This window comes from Pieris brassicae, chromosome 4 (assembly GCF_905147105.1).
Source record: "Pieris brassicae chromosome 4, ilPieBrab1.1, whole genome shotgun sequence".
NCBI classification, from domain to species: domain Eukaryota; kingdom Metazoa; phylum Arthropoda; class Insecta; order Lepidoptera; family Pieridae; genus Pieris; species Pieris brassicae.
The window spans coordinates 11,716,303-11,738,087 of record NC_059668.1 but is presented as its reverse complement, the minus strand read 5'-3'; the positions used below and the strand labels follow the sequence as shown (position 1 = coordinate 11,738,087).

Genomic DNA, 21,785 nt, shown 5'->3' with positions numbered 1-21,785 from the left:
AAACAGAATATTTTTCAGAATTCTTTGAAAATATAAGTTTAAGAGACAATAAAAGCGCAAAACAATTTACACACATTTTACGTTTTAGATGTAGTCTGGTATTTAATTATTCCCGCCTCAAGTAGTTTGAATAAATAAATAAAAATATTTCCGAAAAATTACTTACTATTATTTAATCTGATGATTATGAAACATATACAGAAATCTGAGGCCTAGACCAGAAAATGTCGTCATCTTGTGTCACGATAAATAAAAATTGAATTCAAAATTTCTATTTATTAAATGTCAACGCGTAAACTATAGTTTAAGTTCAAATTCATATGGAGTTTGAAGTTTGTAGTCGTTTCCATTCATTCATTCTCCACATCTTTCCTCTTCCATCATTCTCCCATTGCTTTAATACCATTTTAACCTTCATCATCTACCTCGATTTCTTTTAACCTAAGGTCCTCGCCATGTTGTGATGCGATATCTCCAGGTCGTCGGTCAGCTTTGCCGTGTGCTGTCCATTTCCATGTAAGCTTAAGAGCATGATCAAGGGCGTATAAGGCTTCCGTCTTTTCTCATACCCTGGTATGAGCTTTAATTTCCATAATCCTTTTACCACTTGTTTGTTCCCAAGCTCTAACGTTTTTAATGTCGTTGTTTCTATAGTGTAATAATTTACAACAACAGAAAATTAAAAAGTAGATTTTACAGCCTTGACAATGCCATGGCTGACTGTAAGAACAGTTAAATATCTTACAACAATCAAGTATTCCTCTCTTCGATCTTTACAACGTATCTACAAACTTCCCCCAAAGACAATTCTAGCACTGGCATCGACTAAATTGAAAATTCACCAGTTGCCCCACTTCCGAATTCGCAACTCACAACGGATCCTAACTGCGCTGTCATTATTACTAATGCACGCGCGTCTTTTGGGGATGTCCCTATTCAGCAATAGTGACTGCGACCGCCTTTTGTTTTGCAACTTAATTAAAAGTTGAATCGCTCCGAGACAATACCGTGCGATGGTCTCGGGCCTCGGGATGTCGATAGCGAATTGGAATAGGACTGTTGGTTCGCAGATTGGATAATTGGAATGTACACCCGAAACTTGCAATTAGAATTATTGAACTTCTGTTAGTACATAAATATTTACATTTGTATCGGGTAGTTCTGGTATAAATGTACTAACAAAACGTAAATGAAGATGGCGCGGTCGCTAAATAATAAAAATATCTCATAGTTTTCATGATAATACTCTTTGTGATATTGTAATGGCGTAGTACGATAAGAGCGTTGTTTTAAGGCCTACCTACAACTACTTGTAAAATTAATAGCCACTTATAAATTATTATGTTGTTAATTTTTATGTAAAGGTACCATGGGACTTGGAGACATAAAATAAATTAGCGTTATATGTTTTAGTTAGTCTCTAACGACATTATAGTGCTCTTATTACGTTTTAGGTCAAACAAAGTTGCGCGTATACTTTCAGCAAGTCTCAACTTAAACATTAATATCAAATGGGTGTTACATATCGAGCCATTTCCTATTACCCTAAATTCAAGAGCGTACAGAAAAGCGGTTCAATAAGTTTAATCCTCCATAATTCAAGCGATCGCATTTGCCCCGGGCTTATCCGCAGGTGAAATGCCACCGCGCCGACGATGTAAAGTTATTCCCGTATCCCGGTGCATCGCGGGATTGTCCCGGGACGCATAATTCACGTCCCTAACTGGGAGCGATTCGCGAGAGTTCTGGAGCCGGAATTTTATGCTTGATTATTTTAAAGTAGGAGAATTTTTTAAAGTTATTACTTAAAGTTACCTCCGACGAGACTCAGTTTTACAAGTTTGTTTCATTTATATCTCAACCAAATTGCGTTCACGTTCCGCCACAGTAGGTATTCTATATTGTAACACTAGACAACAGACATATTATCCATCTACCTTTACCTATATTGATGCTAACAAGATAAGAAGCTTGTTACGGAAGCTGAGATAATGTTTATAAACTTATTTTATAGCAATTTTATTTGTTAACTGCGAGTCGTATGAAACATTATGACATGTATTCAATATAATTTTGACTTTACTCAATAGGTAAAATTTATTAAAATTATTCAGTCTTCGACCTCGATAATAAGTATTATTTAATATAAAATGCAATTAAAAAATAATAACCATCACTTAACCGCAATAGTAGGTGATGTGTTTCAAACGATTTCATATTTAATTTCGGCTGACGTTTATCATGTAACAAAACTGAGAAAACCTCAGTTACTTCTCAGTAAAAAATCTCGGGGTGCACGTGACTTCACGCATCTATTGCTTAGTGTAATAATGAGCAACCTACAGCGTATAGAAGCGGTCAAGCATAGTATGACGTAAACGACTTGGTTTAACTCATGGCCGTGATGATTTTCCTATAATTACAGCTCAGTATGTGAAGAAATGACCAGAATACTTTGATATCTTTCCCTCGTCGGTCTTACAGAAACGTAAAAAATATATTTAGCGAATGATTAAAAAAAAATTGTAAAACGTGAGCGTGTTTTTTCCTATTAAGTGATACAAATTATATAGTTTGAGCTTCACTTCCATGCCACACACGAGATCCGTTACAAAATACGAAACACGAGCACTCTAACGACAACTCACTACCATAGTACAATAACGCAACGCGTAACGGCGACAATTTACTTCAGCTAAACTGTAACATTTTCACGGCTCGCTGAGTTTGCGCGTAACAAGCAAGATGCAATTGAGAGCGAGCGTTGTACCGCTAAGTGAAATTAATGTTGGCCGGTTAACTTGAACTATGGAGAGCACATTACAGAGGATACCACTAGGATCGTTGCGAGAGGAAATTTTAGCTCGTTTGTTATTTATGCAACTCGCTAGACAGAGTTTAAAATCTATTGCTCATACGATTCGAAATCAGCCAAACTGGTTGAAAATATAGTATTTTAAAGTTGAGTTTTAGTTAGTAGCTCTAATAATATTTATAGAGCATAGGTGTTAGCTTATCAACGTTATGAACACGAAGTAAGTATGCAATAGAGCGATATTAAAATGGTGCATATACAACAGCAGATAATAAGTTTGGTCGTGTTTCATAGTAATGCTAATGTTGTAACAATAGTGGCCCTTTTAATACACGAAATTTAAAACTCGTAGACAACATCTCAGATAATTTATGTATTGGCATGTATTTATAAAATTATTTTTTTACTACCAACAAGACAATCAAACATCTTTCATCATTTACTTTATTTATCAATTTTGAAGCAGTCATTACGAGAAAATGAAGGCCTCTTAATTTGTGTTTATGAGCAAATAGAGGTAAAATCACCAAATTTCTCTTAAAATACAACGGTACTTCAAGGCCGGTACGCCCGCAGCTTACGTAAGCTGGTGGCACTTGTAAAACTGCGCGCGCGCATTTGATAACCATCAAATTTACAGTGATATATATGCTGCACGTGCAGTGTGCACTATACCCTTGATGGAAAAATTCACAAATCTTTTACATATGCTTTAACTTCTAGGTTATGATAAGAAAAATGCGATGTGTGCGGATCGAGAAACGATTTTTATAAATATTTTTGTATTTATGAAAAGCACAATCCAGTCCAAGCAGGTTACCTTAATTCGACAAAAACGCATAACTAATCTAACTATCAATTCAGACTAAACAAGAAACAAACATTAGAAAAAACAAAATTACATAAAGAACATATAAAGACACAAATTATGTGATTATATGATATCTGTTTCAAGTTATGACTGATAGTGCATGATTGTAGGTGAGAATCGAACCAAGGTATATCTTATACATACCACTTGCGTTAACTAAAAGTCGTAGCGATAGCATAAAATAATTTATTTATATACAGTTTCTCACTAACCCGAGTTTCTGCTTACAGAATTACATAAAACAATAACAGATGCATATTAGGATTGATTAAATAAGAGTCCCCCAAAATTTAAGAATATGTAATATATAGCAAAAGATAAATTTTAATTGTCGTTTAATTGTCGTTTACTGAGGTATAGGCAAGAATCAATCTCACTTATAGAGGTTCTTGCGTGAAAAATTACTGTCAATTATACAGGTTTCATGTTTCTCTCTCATAGAGAGTTAGAAGGGCAAACTGACAGGACCCGGTAGAGTTTTCTCGCTTACCCAGGTGTCACTAGCTCAGGTTTGACTGTTTATCTATTTGCTGTTGTCTTAATTACTAATACCTTATTACATTTAACTGTTAAGATAAATTTCAAATAGCAAATGTAAGATAAAAATTTGAAGTTGGTATTCGAAACACAGACCACTGTTTGTTTACAAGATTTATAAACAAATACTCTTTGATTCATAATATTATTGACAACGCGGGTTATTGTCACTAACGGACATCCCCTGTATAGAGAATGTATCGCGTACATTTTTAAGCTATTTGGGAGTTTATTGCATTGAGCTCATAGGTTTTTATTTTTCGTGTTTTTTTGTTTCAATTTAATAAAATTACAAAGTTTTCTAATTGTAATCTATATTAGAATTACTAATTACTAATTACTTAACTCTCAAATGAAGTAAATTTCAATAAACAAATGGCTGATGATCAAGTCCCAGTATGGTAATGGACCATGGGATAAACGTCAGAAGACACGGTGTTTTTTTTTCTTTGTCCTTTATTGATTATACATATAACGACACAAGACGTACGACGTCAGAGTTAAGAAGTGCGCGCACACGAACCAGGCTGCCAGTTTGTCAATACTATTCTGATCCTAACCTCGACTGATATATGGCATTCGAAACGTCTTAATATGTTATGCAAATTCTCATTTATATGCGTTGAAAAAGTTTAATTTAAATTTCCCTAAACATACAAAACACGAGCTGTCAACACGGCGCCCTCTCATTGGTATCATCATTTTATCTCATAAACTGGAGTGCATAAGGCCTCACCCCAGCGACGATAAGACAACAGCCTTTGAGGCTTTTGATGACACAGGTGCACTTCAGTATCTACTCTATTATACAACAGATTAAATTACGTTCCTTCTTCGTAATAATAAACCGCCTGCGTAACTCAGTTGTGTGCGCACTGTTTATTCAATACGATAAGCGAGGTCCTCACTTTGTCACTCGGATAATCACAAATATATATTTCGGTTGTGGCGGTAGTTACGAAAAACTAAGTAGAACTAAAACAAATGCAACATTTTTGTTTAAAAAAACTTCGGATAGGCAATTTAACTTTTAAAAGTATTTTCCTTGCGCAAGCAATCATCGCCGAAATTATTAATTTAGATTAAAAGGAAAATAGAGCAGCGTGGCTTCAGTGTGCTACTCTCATCCCTGACGTGGTAGATTCGATCCTTGAATGCATCTATGGACTTTGTCTATGTCCGCATTTAACATTAGCTCGAGCTGTGAAGGAAAATATGGTAAGGAAAACGGCTTCCGTGAGTTAACACGAGGCTGATTACCTACTTGTCAAATAATAAAAATAAATTATCATGAAACTGATTAGAAATCTTGAGGTCCTCACCTAAATAGGATGTAGCACCTGCTGGTGTTAAAAGGGTAATGATTACTTTTCTAGGATGTTCATTAGATTTATTAATGAATAAAATTGAAGTTCGTAACACTTCGTTAGTTGGCTACATTTAACAAGAGGATAATGCAAAACGAGGAAACAAAATAGAATGTATTTTAGTCTTTGGTCGCAGTCTTCCACAGAACGACAAATTTATAGACCCGGATAAGATAAATTTGTTATTATGTTATCCTACTGCACTTGCCAATATTGTGTCTGTTAATTGGTATTACTGTTACACTTTTCTCAATAACAATTTATTCGGTAAAGTATAATAAAATGCTTTTATTACATGCTCTAGTAATATTTATATACTTTTACTTTTTCATAAATAATACAACAGATAAAAAAGTATATTTATATACAATCACTTTAAAACATATTCAACAGATATATTGTAACAATGATTGTTTTTAAATCCTAATGAATTTCATAAATGTCATTATAAGACATGCTTTTATACTAGAATTACAAAACCCAAGTTTCGTATCTTCCCAATACCCCCAAGGAAAAATCAAATAAATCACCTTGATGCTAATCTAGTCATATAGGTTTATATTCTAGAGGAATCTACAGTTGCAATATTTGTGAATAAATGAGCACCATGTATCTACATAATAATATAGTTATCTGCTGCATTGTGTTTTATAACATTAGCACCTATTTTATTTCAGTATAATAGTTCTTTTGTTCCAGGTACTTGGTCTTTATATATAAATATCAAAAAGATTAAGTATGAAGTTCCCATTTTTCTCCATATGACTTCTCAACTACCTTTTGGAAGGGGTCCATCTAGAGTTATTTTTTATTTTTATTTGTAATTATGATTTTCAAACCGTGCCTTTTAAATAGGCTTTTTAATTGAAGTAAACAATTTGACTTTTTGACTGTTGAAGTCACGAGGATTGGCCATATATCAATTATTTTAAAATATTTAGGATTGTTGTTTTAAAAAATATATAATTAATTAATCGGAACATCTATGTCTTACGAGATCTAAGTTAAGTAAGAGAGTTATAGGTAATCAAGAATTAAATACATAGCTATTGTTACATAAATATGAGTAATACATTCTATTATCGCCCAGTTAATTTACTTGTTACATTGTTACTTAGATGATACTAGAAGTGTTTATGTAATAAACAGAACAAATAAACATTTGAGATGGTTACTACAATCGATCCAAATATTGAGGGGTACTTATGAACAACAAGTTTCCATAATTTTCTATTTCGTTGTGGTATTAATAATTTTATTTATATTATATTTTTGCAGTTATTAATAAAAGTTTAACCGCTCTTTACGACTGTATGTATGTTAAATGTAGTTTTTTTAAATAAGAAGTCAACACGATGAATTTTGATAAAATTGTCTAGATTTCTTTGACAAAAGTTTGATACGTTGTCTACAATAAAATGTTTGTTAATTTAACACGGTGCGAATAACTCTAACCTGCAAAATTGACCTATAAAACGCCTGTATCGTCTCACTTAGCATACCTAGCTTTACTCGTGTTATTTCCCCGCGATAAGGCACATATGCCATTCATACTTCACACAAAATACTCCTTAATGTGTCGCAATAAAGTTCTAAATTAATATGCCATAAAATACTGAATAATATCTGCAAATGCACCGTTAAAATTTCACATCGACCTGTGAAATAATCTTTAGCCAAGTTTGTTACGACACCGCTTAAGTCTATTGTTTTTCAGTATTAATCTCGGTCAATGGCGCTAAAGAATTTATTTAAAAAAGTGTAGCGCAATTCGTTGTGGTTATAATAAGGATAATTCAGCTGAAAATTAAGAAAAACCTTGCGCAATACAACGTTTGCCAAGTTCGTGAGGTCTCATTAGCACATTGACAATGTGGATATCTTACATTTACATAAATATATTTAGGTTAACTCATCGTGCTGTATTGACACGAAAAACCGATGCGTCAGCCTCTATGTAATGATCAATCGGAAACAATTGCAAACAAACAAGCGTAATATGAAACGACACTGATTTACAATAACATTGATGTTTCTAATTCGTCCCCATGGTGTTGTCTCACTTCAATTAAAATCCTGAAAGACATGAAAATTAAATGAAAATGAAGGCTATTGCCGACTTGTACACCAATTTGGTGATAAGGGACTGAGTTTCGTATTTAGTAGAGTGATAAGCGAACATCGAACCTGGTACATGGTAGGGGGTGGGATTAGATGGCGGCAGCCAATACGCAGCGCTGATGGCCGGATAGTTGGAGCCCGACTTGGCTCCCTTGCCGCGGGCCCCGGCCGCCTCTCCACGCATCCTTCACTTCACAACACAACCTCACAAGCACTCACCGCCACATTGCACGTCTGCATTGAACCGCGGACGCGACACTACTAAAGACGTGTATAAAAGACTATAGGTGCGCGTGCGTTGACGGACGATCAGTCATTATTCGTGGGCTCGTGTCACTCTGCTGCTCCCCCCACACCTCCCACTAATGAACTCCGTCCTGTGCACGTCACGGTACCGTATTCCACATACAGAAGACAATGTGTCTTCAATATTGTTTATACGACAGACGAATGGATTATGTGGCATTAAGGCATCAGTCAATTCAGAAATGGTCGCAACACCATTTTCAAAAAGTAATAAAATTTAATTTTGGATTTCTTCGGAAATATATCAAAATTAAGAAATTTTAGATCTGAGATTATATTTATTACTTACATATACTGTCAAGTACCAGTGCAATGTATTAAAGAGACAACAAAAGTCATATTGTACAAAGCAAAATGTGTGGGGAACAATGGTTCAGCCGTAACCACTAAATCAAATAAATAAACCTGCAGAAAGAATAAAGCCAACTCACAAACAATAGAAATAAAAATCAAGAATAATTTCGTAACGCTCCACATAAGGCGTAAATATTTAAATTTCCAAATGAACCAATTATAATGGTCATAAAAATTGCACCTCGAGAAGGTAAAGAGACCTCGCCAGAGTCACGCACTTGTTATCATAATTAATTACTTCAAACGTTTAATAATTGCATAAAAACGTGCCGCGCTGAGAAGTGCCGACGTTTGTTTGTTTAAGGCCGGAATAACGCGTGGAGATCACACATACATACACTAAAGTAGAACTACCCACAACACCACAATGTATTTTACCTTAAGCAGGAATTTTATTTACTTTTATCAAATTTAATAATATTGAATTATTTAATATTATTTTACAAATTATAGACATTACGTAACCTAAAACCCATTTACAGCAATGTAATTTTCAACCAACCATTAACTAATTAAGTCATAATGAATGAGTCTTTTAATAATGTTATATCTATATACGCGTATATAGTATCTTTATATACACAAAATATAAAAGGAAGCTGAAGAAGCGGGAAGAAAGAAAACATGCATTTGATTAGGTAGGTAGATTAATATCAACATATAATTTAACAAGGTTAGTAAGTGTTTATATATTTAAAAGTCTAATTAGTAAGCATTTAAACATATGAATAGCCAAGGCTTATGATTATTTATTTATAACGAACGTGAGATTGTGACTCTTTTGAGCATAAAATTTACTTAATTAAAAAAAAAACATGTGTGTACTTATGTACACGCGTTAGAAGTTATACTTCTTTGGCGTAACAGGATAAAAATCTTATCAAAAAATTTATGTTGACTTTTGATTATTTTGATTTAACATTGTGGACTATCGCTAACTTCAGGGTGTCGGTTTTTTGTGACGGCGTGCGCGCGCATCGTAAAATCTTACTCTCATCATCTTTCCCTAACGCGCCAACAGAATTATAACTTCAAAAAAAAATGCATTATGTTTGCAATTTATTAATGCATTATGTATGGTGGCCTTTATAAATGGAATGCAAAGATTGTCTAGTTGTATATCCACACACGTGCGCCGCACTCGCTGTGAGCCTATATGACGTGGACGAGGCGAACAATCGATTGCTCATGCCATTTAGACATAGACTACTGTAGGACAGAGCTGACTTAAGTGTGAGACAGACTTGTTTGAGCTCTATGTATGCTAAACAATAAATAATTGTTTGACCTCGATAAATTCTGTCACCTAAGATTACTTAGTTTTTACCATGTTTTATATAGATAGACGGTTGGTTTAGTTTATAGAGCTAACATACATTTTGCGTCGATTGTTTTACCTCATATGCAAATAGAATGAGAGAGTTAAGAAAATGACCATTTTTAAAAAGCGTATGCCACATCGAAGTACTATTTTCCCTATAATTCATGCGCAAACGTCGTCTATTTTTTATGGCAGTTATAGTTTTTTTAATATTTTAATACAAATTAAATAATAATTTTCAAGTGCACAATCAAGTACTTATAACTACTGACAATATTGCTCATAATGAGCGTTCAAGTGCTCAATTAGTCAAATTAGTTATAAACGACCTCTGATAATGACAACTAGCCTATCGTAAGTGATTTTAAATTGCATCAAATTAATTGTAATTCAATATTAAATGGCTTGGAATTACCAAATTTAACAAAACCATTGTAAATTAAACTAAACTTCAAAGATAAAACATTAAAAGGAGTTGCTTGTTAGTTCTTCTCTTCCGTTCTGCATTCTTGATTTGAAAACTGGCAGTAAAGTACATATAGAGACATATCTATATTACAATCCAGCCTGTTACCATCTACTGGAATAAATGATATTTCATTTCGATTTTAAGCTACTTAAAATTTCTGTGTGTAAATTTTATCTTAGGCGTTTTATGGCAGTTGAACCATCAAAACTAAACAGAAATAATGAAAAGTTTCACTTACCATTTCTATTTTCACTGTCAGCCGGCTTCATTTGAATCGGATGGTGCATCTGAAAGGGAAATAAAAATGATATAAATTTGTGCAATTGAGGCAACTAACTATTGTAAAATATATTTAAACGTAAGAAATAATTCTCAAGTTAAGGGTAAATCAAGTAAAAAAAGTATTTTTTTTAATTCAAAAGTAACATTATAACCGTCATTAGTGACTTAATCATTCCATTTGGGTTTAATTGATCGAATAATTTTTCATTAATTATTTTACCAAAGACGACTCTTATGAAACCAAGCATTACATGGAATCACATCAAATTCTAAAATCCATATTTTCTTTCAAATTATTACCGCCTATAGCCAACACAAACAAAACATATCGATCGTCGCGTCGCGTCAGTTTAATTAATGCTCCCAATAATAATTATTTACACAATGTGTTCGGTGCACGGACAAACAGTTGAAACTATTTTAATTATTTGTAAACACTGTGAGGCTATCTATTGCATAGACTTATATTGTTAAATCTTAGCTGTAACAGTATATAAAGCTTTTCTGTACTTTGTATTTCATAATGGGTCTGGCCCCATATCAGCATATTTTCAAACGGAGAATTTACTAAATAATTTATGTTTTGTTTGTCATCGACTCGATCGACACTTAACGTAACAAGAGTATTGTTAAATATGTCCTTAAGTACTTGTTATAATATGAACTCATTTTCAATTATTATTTTGTCTCTAATAATATATTTTACAAAAAAAAAAATGTATCCGCCATTTCTGTATCTAACTAATAAAAATATGTAAAATCTGTCAAATCAATTTTATAACAATCAATAAAAGATAAATCACTACAAATGATAAATTGTAATTTTTAACAGAGCTGGTTTTCGTTATGCCATTTTTCGATGTAGCCTGGATTTATAGTTCCGCAGAACAAAAATAACGCTTTTATCTCTAAAATCATTGCAATATCTGCCAGACCCGATATCTGTTTCAGGAACGTAATATGGATCGTAAAATAAATGGAAGATTGAAACAAAACTACAAAAAAATTATATTTCAGCAGCAGTAAGGTAAATATTTTTTTAAATTTAACCGTATTTTCATACCGCCTCCAAATCTTCTATGATTCGAAATGACTAATTTTATTTAAGGAATTGTTCTAGTTTTTGCGTTCTAAGTAATAAAGAACGGTAGTTATTATTATCACACTTTTCTTCTAAATTTAAAAGGCATAACACAATTGGAAGCAAGCAGTTCTAGAATTAAAATATATACTACTATATACTTTTTTCGTCTGTGGTTCAACATTTCCGTAAAATAAGTAGCGGCGTGCAACTATTGTTCCTACGTATATTTTCAGCTTGAGTCAGTCAACGCTTATAGATGCAGTGACCCAACTCCAAGGCGTGACGTGGTTATTTTCATAGACGCGTTGAGTGATCCCTTGTCATATGCCGGTCAACACAAGACCGTACACTGTACAGTTAAGTCAACTGAGTATAACATTAAATTAAATTTATCTGGGTCTACGTAGAATTATGATAGGTCGCCCAATTACTTTTTTCCATATATATTCGGAAAAGGGTCCTTTAAGAAAAGAGCCTTGCGAGCCTTCTGGCAATAGTGAGGCCATGGGCGGCGGTATCACTTAACATCCGATAAGCCTCCTGCCCGTTTGCCTTCTATTACATTAAGAACAAATATTAATAAAATCTATGACATAAAACAAGCTTCAATGTAATGTAATAACTACTGCATCGTCATCTTTTGGTTTATCAATGGGACTTATACTACAAAAATTACATTTTTTTTAAATTTACCACAAATTATTGCTCAGCATAGTTAAAATTTGCATAATAGCGTTGTATATTATTAAAACTGTTATAATATTGTTAAAAACACTTGTGTTAATTTAGATAGAAAACTCGAGTTCGCCACGTTACACCGCACACTCACGCGTACTCATGTTTCATTATATTATACTCTTCACTAATTAAAATCCACAGAGCAGGCTAGATAATACACAAAGTTATCGCGTAACGTGATAGTCTGCTTAACAACAAAATCTAATAATCACAACTATCGCGGCTCTCAAAGCTCAACACTCGAGCCCTTATAAACAAACCCCTTTAAATTTGATGCCGACAACTTTCAACTTAGTTTCACTTCATTACACCAGAGGTTGAGGCGAATATGAATTTGTAGTGCTATGAACACATGTATGTTCCTTTCCGATTTAAACGGGTAGTATAAAGTCCATATCAGAACAGCACTACATATGTCACAAAGAGGTTAATTACGTCCAGTTTCAAGCTTGGTTCTAACTGATAAACATACAAAGTTTTTTTTATAGAACAGCAGGCTCATCTGACACTAAGTGATACCTTCTCCCATTAACACTATACCAGAGGACTTGCACGTGTTGCCTCGTATCTAGTCGGATCGGTTCAGAAATACTTCAGTAGGCAACTGGTTCTCCATAGTGGTGGTGCGCGGAAAAAAGTGCCTTAAATAACTTTCAGTTATAAAACGATGGACGTCGAGGTGATGTGTTCGTAATTTCATATCCTGCCTCGACATTTGATGATTAGACTTAGCTGCAGGTAATAATCCGAACAACTATTCTGAATCCTCTCGTTGGTAAATACGGTAGAAGATGCAAGGACACCCCACATCTCTGCGCAACACGCCAATGGATCAAGCCGCTCGGAAATCTGTATTTTTCTTAAGTCGAGAAGCTATATAACAGACTGTCTTGAAAATAGTTAAGGGTGATTAGCACCAAATTCGGTAAATAGCAAACTAGTAATGTTTGTAAACGATGCCCTGACCCGAAATACTTTCAGATCATTACCGGATAAGTTGATTCATGAATCTCGCGCGAATAGCCCGAATCTCATAAAGCGTATTCCTTATCTAATTAGGGCCCAGATGATCATCAATCACTCGGCCGGCGTGGACAAACACTGTACAAAGTGTACAATTTGTCACGTCACGCTCTAATCAGAGTCGCCTTGGATGCGCCATTACTGAAGGCGAGATTGAGAGCGCTGCTTGCGATAAATGAACCTGGGTCTCTACACACTCATTAACACGATTAGTGTGAGGCGGGTCTTACAAAGGTTAAATATCTCTGTACTTTCAGTATAAGAGATCACAAATGAGCGAAAATATAGTGTTTTATCATATGTAACTGATATTCATATACATTAAATTTAAATGTGATGACTTCGTTAACTGAAAAATGCACAATTAAAGTAGCGCTGTCATAATGTCTATATTATGCAAATAAGTATAAATTAAGTAAGAATAAATATACAGAGTCCCAAAGATGAAACAGTTGGCACTTGCAACAGTAACAATCGATATTAAGCTCAATAGACGACTCTCGAGTCGAACAAAGGCGACGCGTGATTAGTAAAACTGTCACGAGCGAACGGAACTATGAACGTCGGACATGTACGGGAATGTTAATTCCGCGTACAAATACGGATCAATGTCGAGTGACCATTTGGTTATAACTTGTATAATTACTGTTACGCTATCAGAAATAATTACAATATAATATAGTATAGTATAAGTATTATCTGTATTAGTGAAATAAAACGGGTTTTCTCTTTATTAATTATTTAATTTATATTTCGTGACATCGTTTCAAATCTTCCACAAAACATTTGCCCACGTTTCTTTAGTCAAAAAATATTAAATTTCAGTATTAATAACAGTGAGTTCAAATAAAAAACCGAAAAATCAAATTTCCCAGCATCTCCTTTGTATTAACGGTTTTTTACGGAAAAATTAATACCACTTTTACATCTACTCAACCGTGAAATAAGCCTAAAAGGTCTTTTAAATGAACCCTTCAAAGATTGGTTGTTAAATCGATGTCCACCTTTATTCTCCATCTTCAGCGGTTTATAAGTCCAACATTTTTGCCTTTATTAAGTCGTTTGATCTGACCCTTAATCTGCTTGGGAAATAATAGGATTTTCAGTTATGACGATTTATATATAAATACAGTGGTACCTCGAAATACGAGTGTTTTGAGATACAAGCAGCCGAGCGATCAATATTTAAAAATCGCTCACTTAACACACACTAACAGTTTCTCCCACCTGTCTCGAAGCATTTTTGATAAGGTTGGTTCGCGTTACTTGCTTTTTGTACATTTTCATTTTCACATTTATTTTTATAACCATGAAGACCAAAGAAGATGATGACTAAAGCGTGAAATCATTTTATTATTCAAACACTTAACAAAAGCAACTGAGGTGGTGTTTTGAAAGCTGGATCGGATTAATGGCATTTCAATTAATTTCAATGGGGAAAATTGCTTTGAGGTTCGAGAAAGGTCATGCTCAAACAATATTATGTTAAGGAACGAATTAAACTCGTATGTCGATGTACCACATACCAGATACTACACTGGTATTACTCATCTATTTGAATAAAAAAATCACGAGAGTGTCACACGGGTGACATAATGACTCTTGACCCGGCTTCAGCGGCCAAATGATTGTTTCAACGAGATTCACCTCTCCTATTATTCAGTTACTCTATAGTCTATTGAATTTGCAGTGAAATGCTATAAATTCCGCTTTACGTTCCACGCCGCCTATTAAAAGTAATAAAAAAAATAATTTAAAGTGTTTGCCAGGTGGCTTCAGTGCGACTTCGTGCGACTCTCATCCCTGAGTTGTTGGCATGTGTCAGGCATAGGAGGCTGTTCACCGACATGCCTATTAACAAATAATCATGAAACAGATAGAAATCTGGGGCCCAGATCGACAAAGGTTGTGCCAATGTTTTATTTTAAATAATTTATGAGAAGTAGAGGAAATTTATAGCAGATGTTCCGTGTGTAAAAAAACAAATGTTACATCAATCAATTTCTACAATGTCTAAAATTTCCCTGACTGTTTTTACCGCATGTAAGCAGGTGGTCCAACGACTCATTATCTAATGATATTTAACAATTTTCGCCACTGTAACACTAGACTATAACCAGAGTGAGAATACTTGATCACGGCCTCATTCCTTGCCGGGGCAAATAAAACGGGAAACAGCGACTCCAATGATTTCCCTCGACATTTTACACTTTTTACTGTTCCTGCTTTTCGGGCTAATGGGATTTTCTTTGCGGCTTTGTGTATGTTTTACGTATATTTTAATCATAGAATTCATATGACACTAAACTTTTAAAATTATTTTAGGCATTCTCTTTGTTTTTTTTAGATTCTAAAGTTCGTATTTGTACGATTTGCCATTTGGTATAATAAAAATGAACTGCTACACCAATATTTACATTAGACCAAGCGACATAATATTAAGTTGATTGAAGTTTAATTTTATTTCAAGAACCTTTTGTCTTACTTAACGTAAGTAGCGGTAATACATTGGGTACTTTCAAAGAATATCTCGGAAACCCACTGAAAACAGTAAGTATGAGTAACATAACATTTTATCGCGTCGTAAGTAAACCGCAAGCACTCAAATCTTGATGTTATTCGCCAAAAAGTAACGGCGTACATCTAGTTTATTTTTGTACCTATTCCGCACGCAAAAATTTTTTGGCACGCTCTCGCCCAAAAGTGGCGAACATACTAGCATGGTGTAAGTGACCCAATACTTCGCATCTTTCAGACAAGCTGCTAAAATATATTTTAGGTTTGTTTATACACCAGTAGAGTTACAATTTTGTTTGTTTATGCATCAAGAAAACAATAAAAAGGGATTTTGTCTGATTTACATCCATTAAAAACGTTATATTTAAAACTATTTGAGTTTTAACAGAAATTTTGGCAATCAAATCAAACTGAGACAGACAGACATGCTTTCATTAGCAAACACACTGGGAACTAGATGATTCGTTCACATGGCACTCTGAGTGTAATTGCGAAAATCCCCGTGATCCCTGTTTATTTTCGAGGGACTGCCGGCGACCTCCGAACTGATGAGAAGCGGGAGAAACTCAGCAAACTAATAGAGCATGTCCCGAATCAACTTCAAAAGTTTGACGTAAACTCTTTTATTCGACTGACTGCACACTAGGGGATGTATTTTCGTGTCCAGCTCTTCCGTGCTTTATGATGTAACGTAGTTAAAAATGTAATAATTTGATATTTATACTATTTTTCTCTAATCATAAGTTTGCTTTTATTTCATTTGTAACATATGTTCTGCCACCTTTTTTTTAAATTCATAAGCAATGAGTAATGTTCAATAATAAAAGACATTAATTTCAGATAGTTTCTTGACAGTTTACACTATATAGCAACGCAATATCCCAACCCACGTATAAAGTCGAATTGAGATTTAAAACTTTGCGCTACCTCAAAGTTTTTATTCTGTAAAATCTTCCGTAATCCAAATACACCCGTCGCGAGGAGCGGACGTGAGCCGCGTACCGAAACTTACCGTAAAAATGATTCCTACAATATCCCCAACTTAAATGTCCACCGTCGCTTGTGCCAGCCCTATTTAAATAAACTATGAGTTTCCTAAATGGGACAAAGAGCGCACGGAGTTAGCCTCGCCATAATCATTTAATAATCTAACTTGAAAGTTCATTTATTAAAACATCGTTACATTACAAATAAAATATGTAAGATCAATGATGAGGGATGCCACGGGCGGCCTTATCACTATCAAGCGAATTTTTCCAGGCAACCCTAGTGAAGAAAAAGTAATACTAAAGGTAAAGCGAAAAATTATATAATTACCAAAGTTGCCTTGCCTTAAAAAGGTGAGAGGTGAAATTTCCAAAAGCTCAAATCAAAGGAGCGTAACATAGACTAAGTTAAAAGGACCTATGAATTTAATATGAGAATGTTATATAATATGTATTGGCTGAAGTATTGGCTATGGATAATAAGTATGCAATCGCATGAAACTGCATAATCAGCTACGTTAAGTCAGCATGCAAATGTATAATTAAACAACAAAAACAAAAAAAATATAACTTTATGGTAAAACAGAAAAACAAATATTATAAACTTGCCCAAGTGACATTAGAGGGAGCCAGGATAGCTAAAGTTAAAAGATGGAAGCGCACAGACAAAGGAAAACGACTTTGTTGTATAATATGTGCCGATGTAAATCTAAAACTTATAGGTTGCAACCAGATGGCAGTTAAAACGAGATTTTATTCTTAATTCACTCACCCTTACGAATGTGTTTAATAGAGGGAAATGATTCAAAACGCGCAGGAGAATAAACATTCGTCTTTCTATGTTATCACAGCTTAAATAATAATATATAGTTAAGTGATAATACGCAGATAAAGAATCACTTGCAAAAATTACTAGAGCGTTTAGAAGACATTTCGGGCAAACGACATCGGCATTACAGTAAAAGCTGGAACGGGAATACATCGTTCGCGAATCCGGGGTTTACTTTTATTAACTCTTTGACGACGGCCGCCGAGGCAGTGCTTTCTTGAATGTAAATAGATTTTATTGCACCCCCAACCATTGTATGGAAAAATTTGGATAGAACACAAGGGTCGAAGAGGATTTGGAGTAATAAGAACGGAATTATTTTCCGAAACCAATTCGAAATTCGAATGATCGCCCTGTATCGAATTATTTGAATATATGTATTCTATATTATCTATATTATTATAATAAGGAATATTCGTTCATAGGCGTAGAATAAAGATAAGAGTAAACTAAAACCCATGTTTTCTGTGTTCTTAGTGAAGAAAATACAAAAATCATTTGTGATATGCATAGTTATGATTCCATTTCAACAGCAACCATGAATATCCCTAATCCTTTATTGCTGACATTATTAATACCTATAAGTCGTTAAATATTTAGATTTGTAATCAATACCAAAATTTTGTTATCTAAATTGAAATATGAAAACAGTTGGCTATTTCAATTCGTCCATGAATTATTATCTATTAACGATTAATTTCACATTCAATGACACATAACTCATCTGGCGAATATTTCAATCAATCTAGAGTGTCCTGGGAATATATAGTTTATCATACACTAGGTCGAGATTCTGTGAACAATTTGAATTACATATACAAAGAGGTACGCATTCAGGTTTTCAGTCAGTACAATTGAGTCTCCGAGTAAAATAGCTAAGGCATTTATGCTTCAAGAAGATGTCGCCACGGCAAACATTTACATTTCCCATAGAAGCAGAATTACAAGTAGGAAAATAATTTCTACAAAATTAATTTGTGTTGTTTATCAGCAGTTTCGACGGTGGTTAAAATAAGTTTTTCAGTGGACGGAAAGTCGTTCGCTTACTTTATTATTGGATTAAAAGAGTCTGAGAGAAAAGATATGAGATACAGGTATATTGGTAAGACTATCAGTATTTATCCTCCTTCTCTCAGGTGATACTTGATGCGAATTGCTGTCCATAATTACCTCAAATATCTGTTCGCCTGTTAGTGAACAGACATTAAATAAATATAATATATATAGGAAAAGTTGCCTTAAATGCTCGCTAAGAGAGGACGATTATCAAGATAACCTACAAAAGAAGCATGATTATTTTAATTCCATACTTAGAATTAGAACCATTATTATACCTTATGTTGAGCTCTGGGAATACAGAACTAACGCAGTATTCCCATGGCCGCAAAACGGTATCGGTACGTCCTTATTACATTAGTTTTCCAAGCGTGAAAGCCAGTGGAGCTTGCCCTCGTTTCGGGTAAGGGGTAATATTTCGGCTATTCCACTTTTTACATTTGCCGTTTAATGTATTTTATCGTTTTTAAGTAATAATGCTATTCAGATGTTTCTGCCAAATTATTTATTACCGTAATTTTATCATCATACAACAAAAATCGTACTTGAATGTCCGCTACTGTTTAGTTTGACCTCTTCAACTCTTACAAAATATAATTATGAGAAACTTTACTAGGAAGTAAACCCATGTCCATTTAAACTTTAAAACAAGAAAAAAAGGTGGTTATGTTTATATTAAATATGAAACAAAAAATATGCTTGCTCAGTACTATTATAGGAGCAACCAACAAAGCTCCTAGTAGTAGGTATTATCTCACAATGTCCAGACAATACAAAAAGTATCGTTAAACAGAATGTTGCCTTCGCCATCCATTGTATTATAACTTATTGCTCAATATATTCCTTACTTGAGACACTGTTCTTATATCGGGTCCTCAGAAATAATACCGGATATTGTATATTTTATTATTGTATAAGAGCACACCACGATACCGAGGATCACAATAAGCTTCAGCCTCTGCTTCAGTATTCAAACTTGAAGAATAAGGAAATATGTTTCCGTGGACGCGATTAAAAGCGAGTTATTGTACTGATAATCGTAACAAATGTTAAAGTTAATAATACTGTTACTTTTGTATTTTTACAGGCATCTTTTGGATAATAAATTTTCTATTTGAGATAATAGCAACTTAATTAATCTCAAGACTCCAGTTAGTTCAATATTGCAACCGTGTCATTCCTTCCTACATTTCATAATTATATAAAACCTGTAACATGTGAATCATACGCGTGTTCAGGTTATATACATATTTTTAAAATCTCTCGCTTACAAAACTATGTTGCATCTTGTCGGAATATTTGTAACGTCGTAATATTGATTGATTAAATAATAATGTTGATTGTTGATTAAACTATTTAATAAAAAATAAACGTTTGTACAATTATGGTCTTTGCTTTAAAAACATACCTTATGTCATAAGGTATTTTAGATATACACAGAAAAACGTTTTTTAGCGATTAGCCATGGATATAGAGATTCTATTTAAAAGTACAGATTCAAGTAAATAAATAGTATATTACATAATAGTAATAATCTATTAGAAAGATAAACATTGCCAAGCACTGAATAATGGTTAATAAGACGCAGCAACACAGAACAATCTTATTCGCAAAAGTCTATTGTTTTAACATTGTATTATAGCATTAGGCAATCTATTGCACCAACAATATTGGATTCCTGAATCGGTAATACGATACATAGTATACGAAATATCTAGCGTATCGTAATATATTCTCAGATGGAACTAGTCATGAGCTGATAGAACACGATTTCAATATGTATAATATGTGAATCGCGTGCAATTGGAAGCGATATCTCTCTCATACGTGTTCCGGCAAACCATCTAGCATAACGTGACCTATTCCTAGCACGAAGGCTGCAGATAATTCCGGTTCTAGACAAAATTGCCGCGGCGTAACTAGTAAGAGTAGTTAGGATAATGGCGGGCTGTCGATGAACGTTAAGTTGTCTCCGTAAAATGTATTCAGGGCGTATGATTTGTCTAACTATTCGCATTAAAAGCTTTTGACATTTGTATAGTGCTGACATTCGTAGTAGTAGTGGGTTTTACGAATATTACACATTTTAATGTTGAGCTAGGTTTATTGAATTAAGCGCGTGAGGTATTACGTCTGACAAAGAATGAATATACAATAGCAGAAGCAAGTATCACTTTACCGGATAAAAGCGAAAACAAAAAGCCAAATAAATATTGTTAACAATATATTCATTGTGAGAACGATTTTGTTTTTACAAGAAATTATACTGGCTTTGATAACACATTTATAGGACAATGCATATACTAGCCATTGACTTTTGTAATTAAAGTAATTTGATAGACGTTCATTTAAAATCTTTAACTAAAAAGTATTGTGATGGTCTGAAAATATCGGCATCCACGTAGTACAATGTAATTTGTGTTTTTTATTAAATATTTTTTAAAAGTTTCATTATAAATGCTAAAGTTAGTTAACATTAGGAGTCAATAATTGTATTGAGCTTTTATTAAGCTCGCATATTACGCTCAGATTATGCAACCGTAGGATAGTAATGGAGGCTTAGCGAATTAATACATTTGAATTAAGCACCTCATGTTAGTCCAGCTCGGTATTAAACAGTATTAACTAGTCGCTTATCATTATTATTCTAAACGAATTTATTGTATAAATGTTTTTTACCGTGAGTATAATCCAAACAAAATGAGTAGCTTGTAATGAAGATGAGAATGAGAAATGCGAAAGACGCTAACACACAAATTATAATAAGCAAGCCTCTAAATCTCCCGATCCAAATTCTTAAAAAACGCAGTTTTGTATCGCGCAGCCCGAACACCAACAAACAGACAACTACCAATATTAAGGCCTTGACTTGTTTAAGCTATTTACCCTTACTATATTAGGTATCACTCCGTTAAATGTATTGATTATTTTTTATTGTTTGAAAATTGTTGAACCTTTTTGTATGTAGATATTAGGTTCAATCACTGGCTATGTTTTTTGGTGTAATTGTTTGTTATTATAATTTTTGGTAGCCGTAGGATTACAAAATAAATAAATAAATTAAATATAACAATCTTGGAGGCATGGACCACATACTTTGAGATTTCAT

The 21,785-nt window shown here is 33.8% G+C and overlaps 1 protein-coding gene across 6 annotated transcripts in view; it reads right to left on the bottom strand.

Moving 5' to 3' along the window:
- The window catches only part of LOC123708962 (CUGBP Elav-like family member 1), a 201,555-nt gene that overhangs the window by 31,325 nt on the left and 148,445 nt on the right, over positions 1-21,785 (bottom strand). For 5 of the 6 annotated variants that reach the window (XM_045660015.1, XM_045660014.1, XM_045660011.1 and 2 more), the window contains one exon: positions 10,400-10,448. In XM_045660015.1, coding sequence (XP_045515971.1) covers positions 10,400-10,448 — 49 coding nt within the window. Of the gene's footprint in view, positions 1-7,777; positions 8,019-10,399; positions 10,449-21,785 lie in introns of those variants that run through there. The other variant, XM_045660017.1, reaches the window with a different exon arrangement.